The 23,041-nt window shown below is 51.4% G+C and overlaps 1 protein-coding gene across 1 annotated transcript; it reads right to left on the bottom strand.

Annotated features, from left to right (window-relative positions):
• Positions 1-432: 432 nt before the first annotated feature.
• ADA (adenosine deaminase) lies at positions 433-21,810 on the bottom strand. Its single transcript, XM_056354197.1, has 11 exons — positions 21,684-21,810; positions 14,327-14,388; positions 11,055-11,177; positions 10,775-10,918; positions 9,876-9,991; positions 7,479-7,603; positions 4,998-5,069; positions 4,640-4,741; positions 3,812-3,879; positions 3,191-3,320; positions 433-1,931 (listed from the first exon to the last, which is right to left on the bottom strand). Exons 1-11 carry the CDS (start codon positions 21,717-21,719, stop codon positions 1,830-1,832), a joined length of 1,080 nt encoding a protein of 359 aa, XP_056210172.1. The 5' UTR covers positions 21,720-21,810; the 3' UTR covers positions 433-1,829.
• Positions 21,811-23,041: the final 1,231 nt, after the last annotated feature.

Genomic DNA, 23,041 nt, shown 5'->3' with positions numbered 1-23,041 from the left:
CAGCCCGGCAGCCCAGGCTGCATCACTTCTGGCCCTTAGCATCAACCCACCGTGCACAACTCGGGAAACAGGGGAAAAAAAACCCCACCCCATAAACTGTTTTTGATATGTGCCAGAAAAAGCGAGAGGATGCAGCGATGGCAACACTGCTTCTAGCAGTGATATGCACCCCTTTGCTTACCGAAGGGAGGACACGTGAGGTTGGAACGACCTGCTTCCATAAATCCAACTTGCCTGTCTAGCAAGGGAGCAGGGAAACTTTCCCTGTGGCTGTCAAAGTGCTCCGAGCTGGCAGAAGTCAGGAATCGAGCTGCCACAGCCCCCATCACCCCGACCGATTAACCCTGTGCTCTAGCAGGGGTACGATGGCTCACCTTGTGGACCACAGACCACAGTTCCTAACAGTCACCCTTGAACAGAAAGGCAGGAGGATTTATCTTTTAATATAAATCTGTTATTTTATTAAACAGGATTAACAATCAACTGCCCAGAATCCAAACAAGCAACTCTTCTTCAGAAACAATTTTTGGAGAAAAAGTTACCCAAAAAAGCCTGGTTCTTACTGCAATCATGATCTTAAAGATGATGCTTTATCATTTGTTTTATAAAAGTAAGAAATTCACTCTCTCATATCCATCTATCTAGCTATATATATATATATCTGTGTGTATATATATGCACCACATACTTCAGAGATGAGTATTTTACTCAGAAGACAAATATGGAAGCCCAGAAAGCATGGAAATACTCCCAGCACGCAGTCGCTGCTGGCTGAGACTGGACCAGTCTCACACACTGTGAGTGTGTGACCACGGCCCCTTCTCAAAGGCAACTTTTTGGTACAGTATCTTTGGAGTAAGCACCTTGGCAGACACCTAGGATGCTAAAGCACAGCACACACTCATGTAAGAAAATGATGGTCTCTTCTCTGGCTGCACAGCTCTATTGTGTATTAAGTAAAAATACTATAATGCACCATAATGGCTTATGGTGAATACTTCTGTATAAATTCTCCACCAAACTGAAGATCTGACTTCCAGCCAGCACCGTGGTTGAGTGAGAGAAGCAATTCAGATGGGACCAGAGTGAACATGTGACATTGGGCCCCAGCTTATTAATTTACTCATTCAGTTTTAATAGCGCCTAAGGATTACATCAAGTCAGGAGGAGGGCAGAGTAGTTAAAACAGTCGATTGATCATGTTTTTTCCAAGTCCTAAACAAAGCTAGAGGAAGAGCAAACTGCAGTTCACAGGAATTCTCCAGGATAAGTACAGAACTGGGAAAAGTCCCAGAAGGCAGATTTTGGCCCAAAATGGTAAAAATATGTTCCAACTTCCTAAACCCTGTTTCTGGAGTGCCTGCTCACTCCCTCTCAGCACTGACACACCTTTTTCCTAGAAAGGTGAAGTCACCCAGGCTACAGTCACAGTTAAAGGTGGTTATTTCTGCACTGCAGGCGACGGCTAGGCAGTGAGGCAGGACAGATAAAGCAAGGGAAGAGGGGAAAAAAAATGCAGGGGAGGTTCTTCTGTCCACATTTGTGGTACAGAAACACTGGCAAATGGTGAAGGGAGTCAGTCTAGGAGGCAGGTTCCGTCTGCGGGCAGAACAGCAAGACAGGAAGCTGGATATCCATTTGGAGGAGTTTGGGAGGGTATAGATAGGTATATGTGATAGCTGATTCTGCTGAGCACTTGTGAGGGTTAACACAGGGCTGCCAGTAATAGAGACCAACTCTGGGCACATCTCCTGGTGCTCCCACTAGCACAGAGGAGTCAAGCACACATGAAGAAGGGCCACCGCTCCATGCTGGCTCACAGGGATGGGTCACAATGCGTTGGGGACCATCCCATAGGCTTCATACAGCGTGTTCAGCAGCTCCTGCTTTTCCTTCTCGGGTAAGAAGCTGGACTGAGCTGCGTTGATGTTCTGGGGGGGCAGAGGAGGGACACAAGAGAGACATTATGACACACCAGACACAGACACATGGTTGTGCGCAGCCCAGCATCTCGCCCTGAGCAGCAACAGGTGAGGGAGGGTGTAGAGTTCCCCCTCCAAGATTCATCTCCAGGGCCTTGTTTTACAGGGCTCTAGCCCATCACTCGCAACAGTCCCAAGAGGAATGAGGCAGGCACAAAGCAAAGGTCTCTAAACACTTTAAAGTTTTTAGGATATGCACTGCAGACCCGCTCCTATGCTCCCAGCTGCCCTTTGGACAAGGGCCCCTCCTGGCACAGAGGTGGTGGTAGCCTGACGGGACACAGGGACATGCTGCTGGGACACAGCCTGGCTGTGCGATTTAACCTGCTCGGCCGCCTTCCGCAGGGACTTCTCTTCTATTACACGGGAACAACCTGGTTTTGCCAGAAGAGGACAGCTGGCAGCAGGACAGCTGGGTCCAGGATCCCAGAGCTGTCCGCGTTCCTCCTTCCAGACCCAGAGAGGGTGATGTCTTTAGGAGAAAGGGATTTGTTCCTCCAGCCAGAGCTGAGAGCAGGACTGATGCATCCTGCACTTCCCAATCCAAGCAAGTATCCTTGGAGACATGTAGGTGAAAGTGTGGAGCATGACTCTAAATGCAAACAAGGACAGGTTTGCTTGGTACCCAGTCAACCTCCTAACAGCTATCCCGTCTTTCTGTCCTGGGTGAATAATTAGAAAATCAAGGATGTAATCAAAGACACATAAATGACTGTGTGTGCCAAATGGAAGCCAGCAGTCACTTTGTTTCCAACTCAGTTTTTGCATGCTGATGTTATGCAAAATCTGCAAGCATTTTCGTACCTGCTGAATCTTGCTAATTTCTGGGCCAGGCCTTGAAATAACCTACCTGCAATTCTAAATCCAGAAGAAAAAAAAAAAACCAAAAAAAAAACCCCAGTCACCTACCTTCCTTACTGCTGTGACCTGCTGCAAGGACGTCAGTGGACAATTTACACCCTGACCTGCTCCCCATTAAGCCCAAAGCAGTCAGCCCAAATGATGCAGCCCCTGCAGAGCCCACCCTGCACTCACATCCCCCTGATCCCCACAGCACTCCCAGCATCCCTCCCCCAGCCTCCTGCTTACAAAGCCAGCGTGAGATTTTCTGACTTCCATTAAAAACTCTTCAGCTTATAAAGAAAACCAGCAGGTTGTCCTGGGCTGCACCGGGACATCAGCAAAGCGTCCAGCCAAAGTCAACTTACCACTCTCTTGAAATCCTCTTCAGTGAAGCCCATGTAGTCCTTCACTATGCTATAATCCTTGTCAATATTGGAGTTAAAGATGAGGGGGTCATCCGTGTTTATAGAATAGTTAGCACGATCCTTCCTAAATCTGCAAGAAACTTGGGTTGAACCGGCGTGGTGGGCAAAACACTGGGATGCAGCACCGGTCATGCACTTCTCAGGGTAAAATGCAGTAAAAGCCAAGACCTCACAGCTGTCCCTGCAGCTTGTGTTGCTGTGCATAAACACAGGGCTTGGCTTGTCTCGCCAGTGCTCTGCACTGATCTGCTGCTGCGGTGCAGCAAGGAGCAGGGCATCTTGTACCTAGAGGTTCAGCAACCTCAGCTCTCACCCACAAACCAGGGCTAGCAGCCAGCATGCAGCATCTCATACCCCACAGCTGAGAGCAGGGGCAGGAGAGACACCACAGCCTCCCCAAGGGACCCCCTCCAGCTGCACGGGGACCCTCTGAGCCAAAGGGTGAGGATGCACTACATTGTCCTAAGCGGTTAATGTACGTTAGATTTGTAAAGCAATAAAGCAGCTATAATCAACCCAAATTGCGGTTATTTAAGACTGAACATAATTGAGAAGTCTTACTGTGCTACTGGGTGTTTCCCAAAGTCTGGAAGACATGCTCCAGTGAAATAACTGGACAAAGGGCAGACCTGTTTGGGGATGTTAAACACGAAAATGAGAATCAACCACACAGATCTGAACCCCAGCTGTGTACACAGATAGCTAAGCATGCTGGTAAAGCCAGATACAGGTTTAGAGCTTTGTTCACAGCTGCCCCTCGGTGCTACTCCAATGGACCAGTGCACATCCCAGGACACAGATGTGAAGAGCCCACAGCCCATGTGGCAGCAGCACGAGCCCCCGGGATGTTTCCCGTGGCCAGCCAGCCACCAGCCATGTGTTGACCACAGTTAAGAAACCACTGGCGTTAAGTACATACATAAATATTCCATATATTAGTTGGATACACCCATCCTGCGGAAAAGCCAAGGAAATCTGCCCATGCACAGTAACTCCCAGTCACTTCCACCCTCTAACCAGACAGGCTCTGGTACAGCAGCCTGATTTGTGGTAGGAGGCTTGAGGTATACAAATTAGTGAATAAGCCCTCTAAAATTTATCCTTAGCCAGACCAGGATCTGTTTGTTTCTGCTACACACCTCCTGCAAGCTGCTGTGTGCACCAGTGCTCCGTGTAGCAAAGATCCCAGCAAACAGTCAGGTGTCTCCACCGTTTCTGCTGCAGATCTTTGGGCATCTGGATTCAACGGCAACATCAACACACATGTGTCGATACTAAAGCACGCACATGTCAGGTCGTGTCCCTGGCTGCAGCACAGCACAAACGAGGGCTGATTTTGCACTCAGACAGCAGCTACCTGGCTGTCACACCCACACCATGCATCCTTACCTCAAAATGCATCTTTGCTCCCAAAAGCTCCTTGTAGAGCTCAGGGTCCTCCAGGACACGGTAGCCATGGCCAATGCGCTCAGCCTTCAGGAGATAAACTGCCTAGAGAGCACAGGAAAACCACACACAGCCTCTGAGCACCAGCTGGGCTCCTGCCCGCCCAGAGCCCTGCCCCACCGAGCCAGCTCTGGGGAGGTCTTTCTCAGAGCCATCGGGGCCAGATCTCTGCCTGCATCCCCGATGTTCGCTCTGCTCTATGAGGACAGAGGACATGGGTCCCTCTCTCCCCAGTGCAGGGGGTGCAGGGGCATTTCCCACCCCTGCCAGTCTCCCAGCCCCAACCAGGAGCTCCCCGTACCTCCTTGATGATGGCAGGCGGGCCGGCTTCCCCAGCATGGACAGTACGATGAATCCCACATCTTTCAGCTTCCTGCAAACCAAGGGAGGACACGGTCCTTTCCCATCGCCTGCAGCATGGTCAGCAAACCCCTGGGCTGGCACCACTCTTGGGGGCACAACTCTGTGCGAAGAGCCCCCAAATCACGAGCCCTGCACCATGAGAGGCGCATGCTCTCTGCTGCAGCCCAGGCTAGGAGAAGAGCTCGGGAATGCCAGACACAGAAACTTAGAAAGCCTGGTTACCTTCCCCTGCAGCCCAGCCAGACTCCTCAGGGTCTTTAAATACCGGCTGAGCTCACCGCTGTCTCCTCTAGACAGCAAGAAGCTCTAAGCTCTCCCTCCTCCACCCCCTGCCCTTCCCCACAAACCTTGCAGCAGCTCCTGTCTGAAACTCCTCCTCTTCTGGCTGGCTGCAACCAAATGGGAGAACTTAAAAGCCCCCAGGGCAGAGATGAAGCAACGCTCAGCTCAGACACTGAGCACTGGGGACAGAGGCAGCCCAGCCGGGACCACCCTACGGGTGCAGCTTTGGGAGCAGTTTGAGATGCTCTCTGTGGCCATCCCAAGAAATCCCTTGCCAGGATGGCCACTACCTGGGCTTTGGGAAGCCATACAACCTTGGGGGAAGCCTGGCTCCTGCCTTGCTGGAGAAGGGCCACCCAGCCGGCAGCGGCAGGCAGGCTGCAAGCCCCGTCTTGCAGCAGACGTGCTTCCTGGGCACTCCTTCAGACCTTTTCACTCAGGTCTTTTTTCAGTTACTTAATTTTCAGCTCCTCATGTGCTGCACACAGAACCCCAGTGTAAATCAGGCCAGGCTCTACCTAGGATGTCTTCAGAGGAGCCTTGTGTGCATCAACCTGAAAGGCACTCTGTGCTCCCTACATTTAAGTCAGTGCTGTTTTTTCCCAAACAGCTAATTGTTGACACTTTTTAAAATAAAAAATTATTTTGGGCTGAAGTACCAGACCAAGAAGAGAGACAGATTCACACCAGCACAGAGATTTTCCACTTGCTTCTACAGAGGATGAAAGAAAGCAGAAACTCTCACCCCCCACTCTGAAGACAGGCATCCCTAACTATCACAACAGGAGCAGAGGGGTCAGGAAAAGCACATGCACAAGGACCCTTCCCCACTAATCCTCCTGGCTGCTGAAGTCTGAGCCTCTCCATCCAGGAGGGAGCTTGTGTCTAACGTCCACCCATGGGTATACCTTCCCAGAAATGCTTTAATCACTTTTTCAAACCATTTGTCCAAGGACACATGGCAATTCCCTTGGCTTCTCCTCCAATGATCCCTGTTTCTTTGGACACAGTGGTCCTAGGATGCTTGGCTCTATCCTTCCCGGTGCTCCTCCACAGCCAGCAACCAGTCGAGTTTTCATTGTTATCTGCTCTTTCCCCTCCAGCAGCCCCGAGAGCTCCCAGGCAGAACATGCCTGCTTGAGGGACATGACAAGTCTCTCCAGCTTCCCTGGTGCATTATGTCCCCCACGGAGCACAGCAGCAATATTTATGGGGATGTACTTCCCTGCCACACAGGCCATGAGGGGTTGACAGATGCTTCAGCATCTCAGAGCCTGAGCGAACCCCCAGCACAGACAAGACGCATCCTTCAGATGGAGGAGTCTGGACCTGGGTACAGTGCCACACCAGGGCGGGATGAGGCATACTTCCCCGCCTCTTAATGAAACCCTGTGCCTGCATCTCACTTTAGAACCACTCAGTTCACCCAGCACAGCAGTGCAGGCGGACCTTGCACCGGCTCCCGGCTCCCGCTGACAGGGACAAAGACCCTGAGAAAACCCTGTGCTGCTTCAGACCTGAGCGCTGCCTGCAAACCACTGTCCTTTCCAGCAGTGCTGCTGCTGCACAAGCTCCTCTGCCGCTGATGCAGGGGACCACCAACCCCAAACTCCCACCAACGAGAAGCGAGGCACGAGGCTTCCCCTTCGAGCACTGCAAAGCACTGAGGTCTAGGGAGAGTCTCGGATCAGGCTCCTGAAGCCATTCCAGCGTTTGCATTTGAAATGATCAGATAAAAGCACTTCAAACCTGCAGCTGCTCCTCTTCTCCTTGGGCAGATTTCTGCCAGACTGGAAAGGCCAGTCTCTTCCACCCTCGGGGGTGGTTTTGCCAAGCCGCAGCAGCAGACCCCCCCGGGGTGCTGCCAAGGGGACACGGGCTCCATGTCACTCCCATTGCACTCTGTGCTACAGGGTAGCGTGCCAAGCTCCAGCTCTAAGGCCATGTGTAAGCAATGATGCCTGCCATTAATTATTTAGAAAATATAAACAAATACTTCTGCTGTTCAACTGACTGTTTTTAATAACTGCAGCGCATTTAAGCTGTACCAGCTGTTTGCAGTCAGAATAACATGCTGCATATCCCCTCAATATATGGTTTTTCTTATAATTTCTTTTAAGCAGCTTATTGAACAAACCTCGTAAGCCTTCCTATGCTCAGAGGAATTCTCCATCTTCACGGACTCATCTCCAGCCAGGTCGATGGCCACCACAGAGTTGTTTCGATACTTCTTGCAGAGCTCTACCACCTCCGGGGACCAGCCTGGAAGAGACAGCGCCAGGGTTGAGCAGAAAGCATTTGTGAAGGTCACACCTTCAGCATTTTTCTAAACAAATCCTGGTCCTATAGCCTAGTTATAAATAGAAGGCTAAAGCTATTTTCTTTGGTCTTTCCTAAAATTTGACACTCAAAAAGAAAACTAACAAACAAAGGTCTGGCATCTTCAGGCAAATATGAGCTGTCAACTGACTAGTCCATCATCAATGAAAGGCAAATCAAATGCATTTACCAGCTATAAAACTGCTCTCATCATGATTTTTTGCTCATTTTGAGCAGGGGGAAAAAAACCCCAACAACAAAAACCTCCAAACGCGGTGGTGATTGTGGCAGTTGGCCCAAGGTAAGCTGAACTGCACAACCCAGGTGCTGTAACACGGTGCGTGGGAGAAATTCCTCAACTTGCTCCTGAGCATTCACCCCGTGACAGGCTGGGCAAGGAAGAACCAGCCCATCGGAGGTGTTGCATTATGGAGGAGTTTGGGCTGGGAGGGATGTCTGCTGAGCCCTGTATGACAGCCCTGCCCTGTTGCACAGCACCCCCGACTCCCCCAGGCAGGACAATAGATGCTACTCCTGGTGGGAAGGAGCTGGTCAGCCTCCCGGAAGGCTGACCTTTAACATTGCGAAGTTTTGTCTTTTTGGCATCAGTGAGAAAGAAAGTCACAAAGGGCCAACAACTACTTCAGAGCTATCTCTGCTCAGGATAGATAACCTCTGAGAAAGGACACACATCTACCAGCTCACATAGCACTTTCCCTTAGCAAAAAGGCCAAGAAACAGAGATAAACAGTAGCGTTAATAATTAACAGGCACCTGCCGTGTACGTACAATCCCAAAATCATATAAACATACAATAAAACATGTGTAATTTCACCTTCATTTTTCATCAGTTTCCAGCTCACTGGGTTAGAGCCATTATTATATTAACAAGTTTAATATGAGGTAGTTCTGGCTGGCACCTCTGCCTTTCTCTCAGCAGTTCACAAATCACAGGGTGGCTCCTCACTGTGCAACACAACCTGAATGCAGTGCTAAAGACTCTCGTATCGAGCACGTCAGTGGCTCTGGGTAAGAGCTGGTGCCCTGGGACACAGGCATGAGAGTGCCAACTCCATCGTTTGCAAATGCCCCTGGCTGTGCAAGCACACGCTGCACATTTCTTCAGATGCTCCCGCCACCTTCTGCCTGTGTACCGGCACAACTGCAACTGCAGACAAGTGCGATATTGCCTTACAGCTTTCCAGTTTCTACAAAGAAAAAAGTTTTCTTCCTAGAAACCAGAAATGTAAGGTTCAAGTTTTCAAATACTGTTTGGGGTTGATTGTATAAGCAAGAAAACAAACACTCTCAAATCATCCAGTTTCCAAGAATATCATTTTTCACATTTCTAGACACAAATTAACCATGTATTCGTTAGCAAAAATCTTTCCACCATCTAGCCTACTAAGCCTACATAAACCTGTTGTGAGATATGAAGATGTTTATAACAAAGTCTTCACACAGAACAGCTACTGTCATACAACTTTGTTCTGACTGCATCTTTCCCTAGAGGAAGATGTTCGCAGAACTCGGCAGCCCAACGGAACACTGCAAATTGGGTTTTCTTCCTATCCTGGGTCACAGCACCTGTTACCGACGAAGTTCAGAGTTGCTGATTTTATAAAAAAATATTTTATATATGCAACTTAAGTATATTTTACTTGTGTTTTCAACTTAAACTAGCAGAGACCGCAGCCAGTGGATTCTCTGGCTGACCCATGATCCAGGCTGATGAAGAGCTACGCTGCTGTAGCAGCATGACCATGAGCAGGGGCAGTGCGAGGTCTCACGCCTGGTCCTTCTCCCGTGACTGTTTGCTCCCGGACCCACCAGACGGTCACGGCAGACACAACTGCTCGCTGTGGCAATGGCTTCAGCTGGCCCAAGGAGAGCTCCAGCCTTGGGGCAGGGAGCGAGGTAAGAGCAGAAACCACATCGCTCCCAGGAGAGGACAGAAAAGCCCATTTTGTCTCCCTTTCCAATACTGGCTGTGCCTACAGGCCCCCACTCTCACATCTAGCAGATCCCTTCCCCATAGTGAAGGGAGCAGAGGACGCCCACCAAGAAAAAACTATTCCTCAGCACCCATCAGACCCAGGGCCATGGGACCGGGGCTTTCCCCGCATTTCTGTGGGGACCTGAACCCAGGGGATGTCACCCGCCGCCACGCGTCAGGGAAGGGGAGCAGAGCAGCAGGGCAGCTGCAATACATTACTTGGCATATGGCGCATGCAGCATAGAATAGACCTGGCTTTGATGCGGAAATCCCTTTCTCCATCCTGTAGTCCCTGATTTACGAGGTTAACGACTTCATCTGGAGTGAGGTCTCCCCTGCAGGGAAGAAAAGCGGTCAGCGAGAGGCTGGGCACCCACCAGGGAGGCAGGCAGGGGTCGCAGGTCCAGTCAGCATCCCTACAGGACACGCCATGCAAAACCCAGGCTGCCCGGGGTCCCGCTCGCCTTAACATCCAGAGATGCCCAACGAGACTGCCCAGAGCTGAAGAGCACCTTTTGCACCCATGCCATGCCCACACTTACCAGATGTCAGGCACAAAAGCATGCAAAGATGATAGCAAGATCTAGAAAAGCCTAAGGGATCTGGATGCTGATCCTGCCAAAGCATCTCATCAGGGCACACAACTGCTTGCTGGGCAGGGGCAAGCATGGGGGCTCAACAGCACAATTTGCAAGGGGCCACAGAGCCCAGAACTGCTTTAATCAGAGGCACACATCACAGAGGGGATGACATGCAAAGAAGGGACCAGACCGCCAGCCCTCTCCAGTACTGCCCTCTGTCTCCACCAGCTCAAATTCACATTTTGCATGCAGGCAATCCATATCCAAACACCGCCTTCCCTCACACCAAGAGCGGCTTCAGCCAGAAGTTTAAGCACAGCTGCTCTGCACATGCAGAATTACATGCCCAAAGCAAGGGATGTTAGGACACGGCACCATGCAGAGATAGTTTAAGATGAAAAATCCTAACGATGGGGAAGAGAAGCGGAAGCGTGCCGGCGCTGGCTGCGCTGGAGGAGAGAGAAGGTTTGGTTACACCAGGCTGAACACACGCTGGCTGGCCACCCACCAGCCCCCTGGCACGGCAGGGTCACTCACTCGCTTTGGCCCCAGGGGATGGGATCCACGCAGCAGTTGGCCAGGAGGTGAGGGCTGTACCGGACCTCCACGTAGATGACTCCTTCTTTTGCTTTCGTTTCCACCAGCTCGTAGGCGATCCTCCTCACTGCCTCACGGTCACCCCTGTAGGGACGGCAGAGGGACCCATCACCCTCAGGGCACACGGGGGACAGGCAAGGTGAGCTCCAAGGCTGAGCAGCATCAGCCAGTGGGCCCTGCCAAGGGTTGAAGGGGAAGCAGCACAAAGCAGGGCACTTACGCAATGGCAGGCATGTAGTGATTAAACTTTCCTAAAAATTGAGTAAGTGTCATTGGTATTCTGCAGCTGACATGGTTCAGGAGGTCATCAACAGTGCTGCCAGGGAGAGGAACCCCTCTTTTCCTGGAAATGAAGCCACATATTACTGACAGGGAAGGCTACTGAATTTTTCGTGGTTCCATTCCATACAGCAAACCTAGCTGGCAGCATTAACCTCCATTTCTTCACAGAAAAGATGGCACACGTGGTCCTTCCAAAATCCCCTCACAGATGCAGCCCTGTATCTCAGCAGGAAGGCAGGCAATCCAAAATACAGGCAAAGCATAAATAAACCAGAATACAAGCCCAGAGTGACCCAGCAGGAACACAGCCAGAGCACATTCTAAGTTTAACAAGGAGTTCATCTAAAGGGTCTTTGGATTATTTCTTGGCACCTCCTAGCCGTAGTCTCAGAATTGCCAAAATTCTTTAGAAAAGCTTATTTCCACTTACACAGGCTCAAAGGCTTGAAAAATGACACACACACAAGCATTGTGGCTTGTGGGTCTAACGCTGGCAGCTCCTGCGAGCAAGCCGGTTCCCAAGCCCAGCACTGCGGTGGCACCTTCTCTGATGGGGACGACTCCCTCGCAGGAGCAAAAGACAATCCCAACAACTGCTCTTGCCAAAGGGATGAAGAGGGCAAAGTTGACCTCAATGCTTCCAAGAGGGAAGATACCATTTTTCCTTGGAGCACCTGGAGTCCCTTCTGGGGTGACAGCTGGGCTTGGTGAGGCTGCCCCCCAAGAATGCTGCATGCTCCCTGGGCAGACTTTGCCACCCCCACCCCACACCCTGTTACCCTGCACATGCCAACCTAAATTAGGAATAATAACTAGATATTTGTTTTTAATCCTCTTTCCTGCCATAGTGGATTACAGCCGAGCGATGGATCTCTCTGCAAATAGAGACAAACCACCACAGCCAGCTCTAGCGTCCCGATGCCAGCAGCCATCCGGATGAGCAACCCGCCGGGAAGCAGCCCAAAGGACCCCACTCTGGGGCAGGGGACACATCGCTCGTTCCCTGCTCGGGCAGGAAGGAAACCAGCCCCACGCTCAGCCTTCACATGCAGTCTGCACAGATTAAGTTGCTGGCGCTCAACAGAGGACATTCATCACTGCCAAGGCATCGGTTTTCCTCCCTGCTTTGCCCTTTCCGTGGCACTGACACATCGGTCTCCAGCTCCGAGAACAAGCCCAGGTCTTCCTCCACGTGCCCAGGGAAAGTTTCCTATGGCAGAGCTGTCTCCCCGGTCTCTTTCCTGTGCTTCCCAAAGGATTGCCTCTGTACAGCCAGCAGCGACAGTGCTTTGGGACGACCCACAGTGCAGATACTGGAGTCAGAGCTTGCCAGCACGGCTTTGGGAGCTGCTGCTACCCCATCCAACCCTCCTGGTAGCCAGGAGCCTTCCCAGAGCAAAGTTGCCCCAGGGGAACGTGCTCGTGCCCACGGGCACCTCAGCATCCTGCCCAGAGCTACCTCCAGCCACCGGCAGAGCCACGCACACCATCCCACCGCAGAGAGGGCACCTCTCCTGGGGACACCCCAGCCCACGAGGGTCTGCCATGGTTCTAAACCCTTTGGCAAGGTAGAGGGGATGCAAAGCCTGACCCAGACTTGACAGAATTGAAGCCAAAGTTTCTCAAAAAAGCCGAGCTCAGCCACTGCCCAAGGGGGCTTGTGCATCCCAGCAGCTTCGGGTTATTTGCATATGGTCAGGCACCACCTGGCAAATTTATTTCCAGGTCTTTACCTTCAAAAATAGACCACAAGCAGCTTCTTGTGTCCAGGGTGAGGTTATTAAAGCAGTTCCCTACAGACTCCTGCACTGCCCCATTGCTTTTATATTTGTGTGACCGCTAGTTTTAGAGCCCATGAATAGCACAGACTTGCTCCACCCGAGGGCTGGCAGCTGCAGGGGATGCCAGGGCTGTTTAAAAATAAGAGGCAACTCGGCACACACTCGGGCAATGAAGGTTTCTGCCCTAAGCAAGATTGAAGCACAGGATCCTCAGATGGCCGGTGCCTCCTGGACTTCAGGGCTCCTACAGCCTTCCTGGGGACTAGACCGGTGTTTTTCCTTTGCTGGCGGAGGGACCCAGCAGAGCCCCAGAGAATCAGCACCGGCTCTTCTGTCCATCAGGACTCGTGTTCCAGCCCTGCAGCCCACCATTGGCAAGGGCAGAGCCAGCAGGAACCCTGACTCCGCTCACCGTGCCAATGTCCTGCAACGAATGAGATGGACATCTCTGATCCACCCTCTTTGCTCTGACCGCACTGCAAAACGTACGGCCACTTGCTGCAGAAAAAGCTACTTTAGAAGGAATACTTTCCCCTAGGATTGCACTGCCCTGGAGTCCGCTGGGCTCATGAGATGCCAGAACCACTTCCTATCCTCCTCCTCCTCACTGCTGTCCTCCCCATAGTACTGGAGTTGTGCCTAAGAGCTGCTTCCTAAAACTTTTAAGCTTGTTGCTTTCTCAATCTGAGGGTACCTGTTGGTCTCCATTAGCTTTTTGAATAGTGACAGCCAGAAGAAGTCTTAAGTTTATTCTGCTTACAACCATGGAGCCAGGTCCTCCCACCAGTTAATTATTCACCCTGGTGCTTCCCACACAAGCTACACGGAGGCAAGAAGATGCACGTGGGCTCTGTCAAGGAAACAACCTCTCTTCAAGTCACTGCCAAGCGCTTTCCTGGGTCACCATCACACAAGCGTGCCTCCCCGAGTGCTGGCTCAGTTGGGGTTCAAAGGCACACAGCAGCACCCAAGCTGGTTTTGCCTCCCAAGGCTGCGGCACAGCACCACCACTGAGACGACGCTCCCAGCCTGCTTTCATTTTACTCGCTTTTGCAATTAGGAATGTGCAAAAAGAAACAAGAATAGACGGAGTCTGCTGCTTCCTGGGTACGCTTCAAAGGCAGACAGCTCTGTTCATGAGACATCTTCTGTACTTTTCTCACAGTGGCTCCTCTTAGCCTGCCCGGCTCACAGGACCGATGCCCACCGCGCTCTCATTCCTGCTACCAGCGCAGACCTTTTGGGATGCGCTCAGTGCTCTTGCATCGTGCAGCCAGAGGACCCATCTGTGCAGAGATGAGACCAGCACACACAGGGGAAAGCGCCTGCCAGCCTGCCAGCACAAGCTCTTCTGTCAGGAACTGGACAAGTAGAGGAGAGGATGCCTTTGAACCGCAGCTGGCAGAGCTTTCCTCCCCCCACAACTCACCGGCCGAAGTGCAAGATTGTTTCTGGTCTAATGGCTCCATCCAGGTGGACATGAAGCTCTACCTGCAATAAGATAACGAGGAAATCAGTGACGTACTCTGAGACCCGCAGCAAAAGTTTAGAGATAAGCAGCTGGTGTAACATGGGTATAAATGCAGCCAACACAGGGACAAAGAGGAAGCACAAGAATATTTTTTAAATACTATCATCATAAAGTTTATTTTTCAGCACCTACATATCGTCTAAATATTTGCTTGTTGCTGCTTCAGCTCACACAATTAATGGATCTTTAGAAATCTATTCTGTTTCCCGTAATTTTCAGGAACTGCCCCACCCTTATTTAGCTTGCATGGTTTAGAGTTTGGGAAGAGTGAAAAAAAACAAACCCCAAACACCTTCACTTTCCAGCTTGCTCCTTCTGGAATTCACAGGCACCCAAGCATCAATTAATTTGCTAAGAGTCCTCAAACAAAAACTTTGACTTCAGTTCCAAGAATCGGCTCCTGATATATTGTTAATTACTTGGCATTATCAGAGCTTAAAGGCTTTCTAATCCTGCACATGGAGTTAGTCCCATGGTCCAATGTGCTGTAAAAAATAAAAACCCAAGAGTTGCCCCATAAAGCTAACAAGCTGGTTTAAAAATAAAACACTTTAAACACCCCATTAAAACCTGGGACAGTAACTCAGATCTCTTCACGCTGGAGTCCTCTTTCCCTGATAATTGTTGAAACAATGGATTTTGGAGAAAAGCCCCAGAAGAACAAGCTTTTTGCATTAGACAGCTGGGACTTTTGAGAGGAACATGGTAACAGTAATTTGGAAGTTGAACAGGGAAGGAAAATATTAGCTGTAAAATGTTTCAGCCAGATCTTTATATTTACAGAACTGTTTTCTTTCAAGCAACAGAACAGCTTACAAAATACATTTGTTATTGTTTTAATGAAACTGTAGAGCAGCAACTTAACACACAAAGTTCTTATTAGTTACAACACTGCGCAGATTTTCCTGTGTAGATGATTGCTGCAGGATGCCGAGAGTAAGAACTGAGTAGGATTCAGAAGAGAGCTGAGTATTTGCATGGCTAACTAAACCACCCAGGGTTACTAATTAAAACCCACAAATCCTCTGATGGCAGGGTATGTATCAAACGATAACTACAAGAAGCTGGAAGAAAAATGAGTAAGTGGTGCCTACAAGCAAAGCAATGGATAACTGTCCACCTCCAGAGCCTTTTGCTCTCCCGTGAAGCACCCACGAGCAGCTGACACTACTCCTGGCCCAGCTCCCAGCGCAGGGTGGCAATGCCCATCTCTGGGGCACGCACTGATGCCCACAAGCTCGCTCTCATCCCCATCTCCTCCCGCAGCCCTAGATGCCTGACACCCACCTTCTGACTCATGGCCACGGTTTTCATTGACCACTTCTGCTGCAAAAGGCCATCGTTGCTGGGGTGGGACAGTGCTTGTTCAGGCCACCTCCATAGGATGGCCATGAAGATGCCACTGAAACGTGCACCGATGTGATACCAAATGCTCAGGGCAGCTCGAGCTGCTGATCCTGCACCGTTGCAATCAGCTGGCCCAGGGGTCATGACTACCCACACAGACACTGCTGCTCACAGTTTGTAAAAAGATATCCCTGTCACTTCTCCTACCCTTAAGACACTATCTGAATCTACAGGGATGAAGATTTCAAGAGGGCAAAACCTGAACTTTCCCCCCACCTCAAGTTACACAGTCCTGCTTATGAGAACTAAAAGTCCTGAGAAGCAGCAGATAAAATGACAGACTACAGGCATGATCTGCCCCACCAGATGTGGATGCCTGGCACATTTTCCACTCTTGAGCTCCAATTCCCATTTCAAAACCATGCAAGCTCCATTCCTTGAGGTTTTCAAAAGCCCTTGTGACCTTCTGATGGAGTTACAGGCTTGAAACTCGCTCATGTTGGATATATTTTCACTCCAAACATTTCTCAAGCATTTCATGCAAGAACATCCCAACATGACACTTCCACGAATGCAAAAGCAAATTCAGTGCTGTCCTTTGTTCATGCAAACCACCTCCTGCCACTACTGCAGACGAGATGCTTGTAAAGCAGCAAGGATCCTCTCCAACAGCAGCAACAGGCCATGCCTTCTCCTGCCATGTATTTCTTTGGGTCTGGAGGGACCTAAACCAAGTGCTAAGAAAGTCTTGTGCAATGCTGCTCTCCTCAAAAAGTTGTGGAGCTCCTCAAGATCAGTGCAGGGTGTTGGGTGTTGCCCAATCAAGATTGGGCAGGGGCAGGGTGTTGCGTTTTCTGCAGCTGAGAACTAATCTGTGCTATGAAGACTACCAAAGGACGTTCAAGAGAAGTAAAGGTGTGCCTGCAAGGGTCTTCACCAAAAGCCAGCCCTAGATAAGGACACAATCAGAAGAGGCACAAGCCAGCAGCTCGGCTCCCCAGGCGCCTTGCCCACAAACCCCGCAGGTTTCCAGGTCTGTACAAGGCTGCTCGCTGCAGATTACATTTCATCTCTCTTCCTGCGTGTTTGTTTTGGGTAAACAAAGCACAAGACTTTTCCAGATACAAGTGGGTGACGTGACCTTGCTATAAGTCAAGGAATGTACCCACTTAAAGATAAAAGAGTTTTCTCTGAACTCTTGCTCCAGGAGACAATGCTTGAGCAAGCAGAAACAAGATGAATGCAGCAGTCCAGGGCTCTGCTCCTCGGCACAGAGACCCATGAACATGTGGTCTCCCACCCCAAGCCCTCTGGTTTATTTGGAGAGGAAGCCTGTGCATGCAGATTAAACAGGGATCTCAACACTTGGTCCAGGACCCCAACAGCACCACCAGCACTGGAGAGGAGCCTTCAACCATTCTGGGACCACCCATGCCTTCCTTTCTCACAGCTAACTTGGACATGGTAACGGTTGCTCTGATGAAGAACAAGAAAGCAGCACAGCTGTCAAATGTTTTCCTGGGGCAGGAGCTCTGCTCTTCCTCCAGCTGCAGCAAGGACCCTCAGGACCACCCTTGTGCAGCCACTCTCCAGCCCTTCTTCTGCATCTCCGCAGCGCTGCAGCTGGGAGCCAGTTCACTGGCTGCTGGCCAGTGCATCAAAAACCCATCATACAACTCAATAAAATCTCAGAGTTTCACTGAAGAGTTGTGAAAAGCCGGAGGGACGAGTTCAAAAGACATAAATGGCCATAAATTGTGCGTCCTCAGCACAGATAATGCCCAGCAAGGCTCTCTGAGCAGACCGAGCGCTTTCCATTTTTATGCAAAAAAAATTTTAGCTCAACCATGGCACATGACTTATTAGCACATATATCAGCAAGTTAGTTCAGATTTAAAAAAAAGGAGAAGTTTTAAGGGCATTGGCGTGACTTTTCTTGTCTGAAAACCAGCATGTTTTCTTTGGAAATTCACAAGCTTTAAAAATAAATTCAAACACAAAATGAGGAACTGCAGACAAGTACGTTCTGTTAATAGACTGAGTCTGATTATTTTCAATTTAGTGAAATTAAAAGGTAACCGAACATTCAAAGTCTTTTCAGCTACAGTCAACCCAACAGAACTTCTCTCTTCCTCCACGGTTTGTTCAGCCGACCATGACAGAGCAGTTAACTGCTCTGTTTGCCTGTTACGTGGCATAAAAAGTACCATCCAAGCTAAGGCACTTGAGGGAATTTCTCTTATTACGTGGTTTTAGTGCTTTTTAAAAATATATACAATGACCAACATCAGCCCTAACACCACGGTAAAAGTAACATCCACCTCACCTTTTATTTTGATGTTTTCCAGTAGTTGTTAATAGATAATCCAGGCAGCTGCTAAAGTTGCATCAGTTTGAAACCTTTAGCAGTGACTTTGCCCAGGATTATTTATCAGCACATTAAAACATGGTAATTTAAAGTTTACTCTATTGATCTTGATACCTGAAAAACAGAGTAGTTATAGCTCTCATTTGTCAATTGTTAGATACACGTGCCAGGAACATGTTAATAGAGAGCAAAAATCAACAAGAGATAAGATGAATGCCAGTTACTGCAAAAAGAAAGAAATGTGTTCCCTAAACAGTGGGTTTATGAGAGCATGCTGTCAGGAGCAGCCTCGTCACAAACTCACCACAGACGCTCATTTAGAAGCAAGAGGTGAGAGTGGATCAAGAGGGATGTGAAGTGGAAGAGGCACAGTACTGTCCTCAAACCTGATGACGCCCACAAATGCATTTTAGAGACGAATCTACCATATGCTTTAAAGCTTGGGCTTTTAAGATAAACGTGGAAGACTGCAAGACCCACACGACACACTGGTCCATTGCAAGAAATATTTGTGCTTTCTAGACAAGCATTCACAGGATGCGTGGGTTTGGTGATTGAGGAGGAGGATGCTCCTGTGCTGAGCAGCCTTTAGTATCACTTCTCCTGGCACCCACTACTTGACCTCGGTACAAGGCTCCTGGTGCTGTTAATAGGTGCTGGTGGCTGCGCATCCCCCTCCTGCAGAGACAGCTCCCAGGGGGTGGCAGGGTCACATCCCTCCCTGAGCCACCACAGACCTCGCACCCACATGGGGCTGGAACGAGGCAACGCTTCACAGCAATAAACAGAGTCCTTGTGCTTCGTGCAGCAGCAAACCAGCCTCTTTCTGTCACCACGTTTGACAAGTGGATCCAGGGAGGTTATCCGAGCGCTTGCCTGCGCCATGTTACCGAAGGAATGAGTATGCGCACGAGCACCTACTGCCTGAGGTACAGCTGAGCTCAATGCTCAGCAGCACCACGCTTTGACCTGTCAGGGGTCAGGCTGTGTGTAAAAAGTGGATAAGCCAAAGAAAACATCGTCCTGGATACACCCTCATGTACTTGCACTCCCCACAATAAGGATCACCTTCTAAAATTTTTATTATTTGTTTCGTGCCCAAGGCAAATACCTGTACTATCAGCTTGGCACAGATGGGCAGTTCTGTCTCGAGCAGGGGGGGCTGCAGCGTTATAGGGGGCAGGGCAGAACGCCCACCCAAACCTCCCTGGGTACCGCCAGCACTCTGCAGCCAAGCGGACATCTTTGGTGCCATCCAGATTTGGTCACCAGATGCTCCCCTAACCACTGACAAGACAGACGCAGCTACAGCCAGTTCTGGCCATTTCCACCAGTTCCCAGGTGCGAAGGGCACGTCGGAAGGTTGGATTAGGAATGCCATGACACACAAAGCATGCCCCGGGAGGGCCTGCGGGAACACCTGCCCAACGCGACGTGATGCTTGTTTTGGGAACAAGCATTCCGTGGCTGGCAGGGTGTGGGCCTGACCCCAGAAGCCCCCGTTCCCATCCTGCTCCCCACAGCACTGCTCAAGGCACACAGGAGCCGCAGGAGAAGAGTCGTGTGTCCTGAAGTCCCTGCGCTGGAGCAGCGGCAAGCAAGAACGTGGTCTCTGCTCTGGTTGTGAAGCCGGGAAGAGGCTGATGGTCGCCGTCTAAGGAATGGCAGTCTTTTCTGCTCTTTTATGGCCATGATAAGCAGGGTTCAAAGTCACCCTCCAGCAGCCCCAGCAGCTCCCTGTTCACCCACTGCGGTTGCTGGGAGTCTGCGAGTTCCCGAAAAACGTGGAGGCAGCCCCAGCCTCAGTGTTCAGCCAGGGCTCGAAGCTGCTCCAGTTACCAGAAACATCTCTAAAACACAAAACTGATCGCTCCCAATAGCAGAGGGTCCAGGGGAATGAATAGCGCCCATTAACTGACTTCAGACCCATTTTTTTTTCCTCCCAAACCTGACTTAGCAGGTTCACAGGACTGAAAGGGACTGCCTGACTCAGGAAAACCAGTCTCGTAATTGCCGGCAACCAGACAACAGAAGCCTGATCTTAGCAGTCAAACCCTGCATGGTTTTTCCTAGGTTTCTCTCTTCGGGACCCCACTCTCCCACACACTGAAAAAATAGGAAGAAGCACACGTGAAAGAAAAACTTGCTTCTCTCAGCCAAAATTTTAAAATCACTACAGTGCACCAACAGCTTCTGTTCTCAGTGGAGCTGATGAGATGACAACAACTCCCAAAAGTGAAGTACTCTTAAAAAGACTTTAACCATTAGCCGATGTCAGCCATTCGCTGGATTTTGGTATCAAGGTTTGCCTGCTATTGCATGGGTCACCTTCTCCAAGAGGGAAACCTCACGTAGCAGTAGAACAAAACATGAATCAGACCCATGCACACAGGCTTCTCCATGTACACTAGACCTCCCTGGTGTAAGCTCAAGATGAGAGATAAATGGTTTGGGAGTGGCAGTAAATGCAAACAGCAGCAAAATCCCCCCAACCTTTATGGCTTTTCAGAGACATCTTCTCCAGTAAAGCCACATACAGTTGCCACCACCGGGGTTCTCCCAGATCAGGCCCACTGTGATCCTCACATCACTTTTCTTGGTGCCCTCTGCCCTGGCCCCTCTCTGCCTACCAAGAGCCCAGCGCTGCCTGGCAGAGCAAACCTGCGCCCCACGTGCCGGCACCCAGCGCCCAGCCGAAGAGCCGAGCTGTCCCACAGCACGGGCAGGGTCTGCCCTTGGATACGGGTTCATCGCTAACCACATATGGGCCATCTTCTTCCTTGTCAACTTTTTAATGATCTGATTAATAAACATGTTACTGTATAATCCCACTTGAGGTGTATTTATACAGCGCATGGTAAGAACAAAAGACTGGAGCACGCTCCGGCAGCAGTCTCCAAGATGGTATCTTGGGTATCTGAAGAATAAATGAACTAAATGTGTAAGAGGGGAAAAAAGAGAAACACAAAAAAAAAACCCAAACCCACCCACAACACAATAAAAACAAATCCCGAAACAAAAACGCCCAGAGAAGATATGTGGTTTAGGAGAAAGGCAACGGCTGGGGCACCGGACCCTTCAGCGCTGGTGCCTCCAGCCGTGCCCCAGCTCAGGGTGACCCAGGCGGGCGCTGCGGCGGCGGGACCCCCGGGACCCCCGAGCAGCTCCTGCCGGGTCCCTGGGCCCGGGCAGCGCGGTCCCTGCCCGGTACCGCCGAGCGGCCCCCAGGGCTCACCCGCACGGCTCGGCCGCCGCGCCCCGGGCACGTCCCCGCTCCCCGCGCCGGGCAGCCCGACTCCCGCCCCGGCTGCGTGTGCGGGGTCTCGGCTACGGGGCACGGCGCGGCCCCCAGCCCCGGTGCGCGGCACCTCAGCCCCGGGGGCACGCTCCGTCCCCGGCCCCGGGGGCACGGCGCGGCTCCCAGCTCCGGGGCACGGCAACCTCTGCCCCTGGCCGCGTCCCGTCCCCAGCCCGGCGCCCCCGGCCACGCCGCCGCCTCACCCTGGGGTCCCCGAAGACGCGCAGCCCCCGCTCCCTCACCTTGGGGTCCCCGAAGACGCGCAGCCCCCGCTCCATGCTGCTGCTGCTGCCGCCGCTGTCCGCACCGCACCGCACCGCACCGCACCGCACCGCACCGCACCGCACCGCACCGCACCGCACCGCACCGCACCGCGCGCTGGCCCCGCACCGCCCCGCCCCGCGCGCCCCGGCGGGCAGAGCTGGCCCCGCCCCGAGCCCCCGGAGCCCCGCCCCGCGCGCCCCCGGAGCCCCGCCCCGCGCGCCCCCGGTAACACCGTAGAAAAGAAAACGCGGGGGTAACAGCGTAGGACAGAAACAGCTCCCGGGGCGGGAACGCGCGCTCCGACTTTGGTTGCAGTCTTAAGCCAATACAACAATTTTTACTTTTTTAACCTAAAAAGGACTTAATCGTTCAGCTGAGGAACGACCACCCCTCGCCCTCTTTCCTGCTGGCAAAGTCGCTACCCAGTGACTCTTCTTTTGCCCCAGGCTTTTTGGCCTTGTTTGGTCCATCCTACACCTGCTTTCAGCTCCCGCACACCCAGGCTCAGTGTGTCGTTTCTGATTTTTGCTGACCATGTTCCACACTGCTCCTCTGCCTCCTGCCTTCCTCTCCCACAGGTGATGCACATGGCAGCCTGTGCCAGGGATGGTGGGGCAAAGTCCTGCTCTTCCCTGCCGGGCACAGCCTCTCTGATCTGGAGGAGCAGAGCTTTCAGCTGCTCCAGTCTTGAAGCAGCCGCAAAGTTGCACCCATTTAGCTAAAGGCAAATCTGCAAGGTGGAACCACTCCCCAGAGCGAATCTCCCTTGAGTCCTGGTGCAGCCCTGGGTGAGGTGAGATCCAAGCTGCCTGGAAGGTGCTGAGCAGGCAGGTGATGTTTCCAAAGTCACTGCAGAGCCAAGGACCACGGTTTTGTGGCAGTTTTCTTCTGCATTTTGTTCTCGCTTGCACAGGCAAGGCCATCCCCAGACCTCAGGCCAGCTCTGCTGGTAGCCTTGGAGATGAAAATCACTATGTTAATGTAAAATACTGTTATTACATGCTCTGGCACATAAACAGAGAAAGCATTTGGGGCTGTAGGTGTGACGGCTACCACAAATGGTTGGGAAATGAAGTTTCCTTTTCTTCCCCAGCTGTGTTTACACCAGAAGGACACTGTTTGTGGAAGCTGGCAGCAGGGGATTAGCTACACCGGAGCCCTGCCCGCGGGGATGGCGAGGGCTGGGCGCTCCTCCAGCACCGGGCAGTCACAGCCACGCTGCCACCCCAGCAAGGTGACATGAAACAGCCCAGGGGAACGAGCAGCCCTGAAAGCGGGGATTGCAAACTGGTGCTAGGCACTGCTCAGTGAGTGCAGAACATGCTACAGAGTCATT

The sequence above is a fragment of the Falco biarmicus genome, chromosome 10 (genome assembly GCF_023638135.1).
Source record: "Falco biarmicus isolate bFalBia1 chromosome 10, bFalBia1.pri, whole genome shotgun sequence".
Lineage (NCBI taxonomy): Eukaryota > Metazoa > Chordata > Aves > Falconiformes > Falconidae > Falco > Falco biarmicus.
This window is presented reverse-complemented; position numbering and strand designations above follow the sequence as displayed.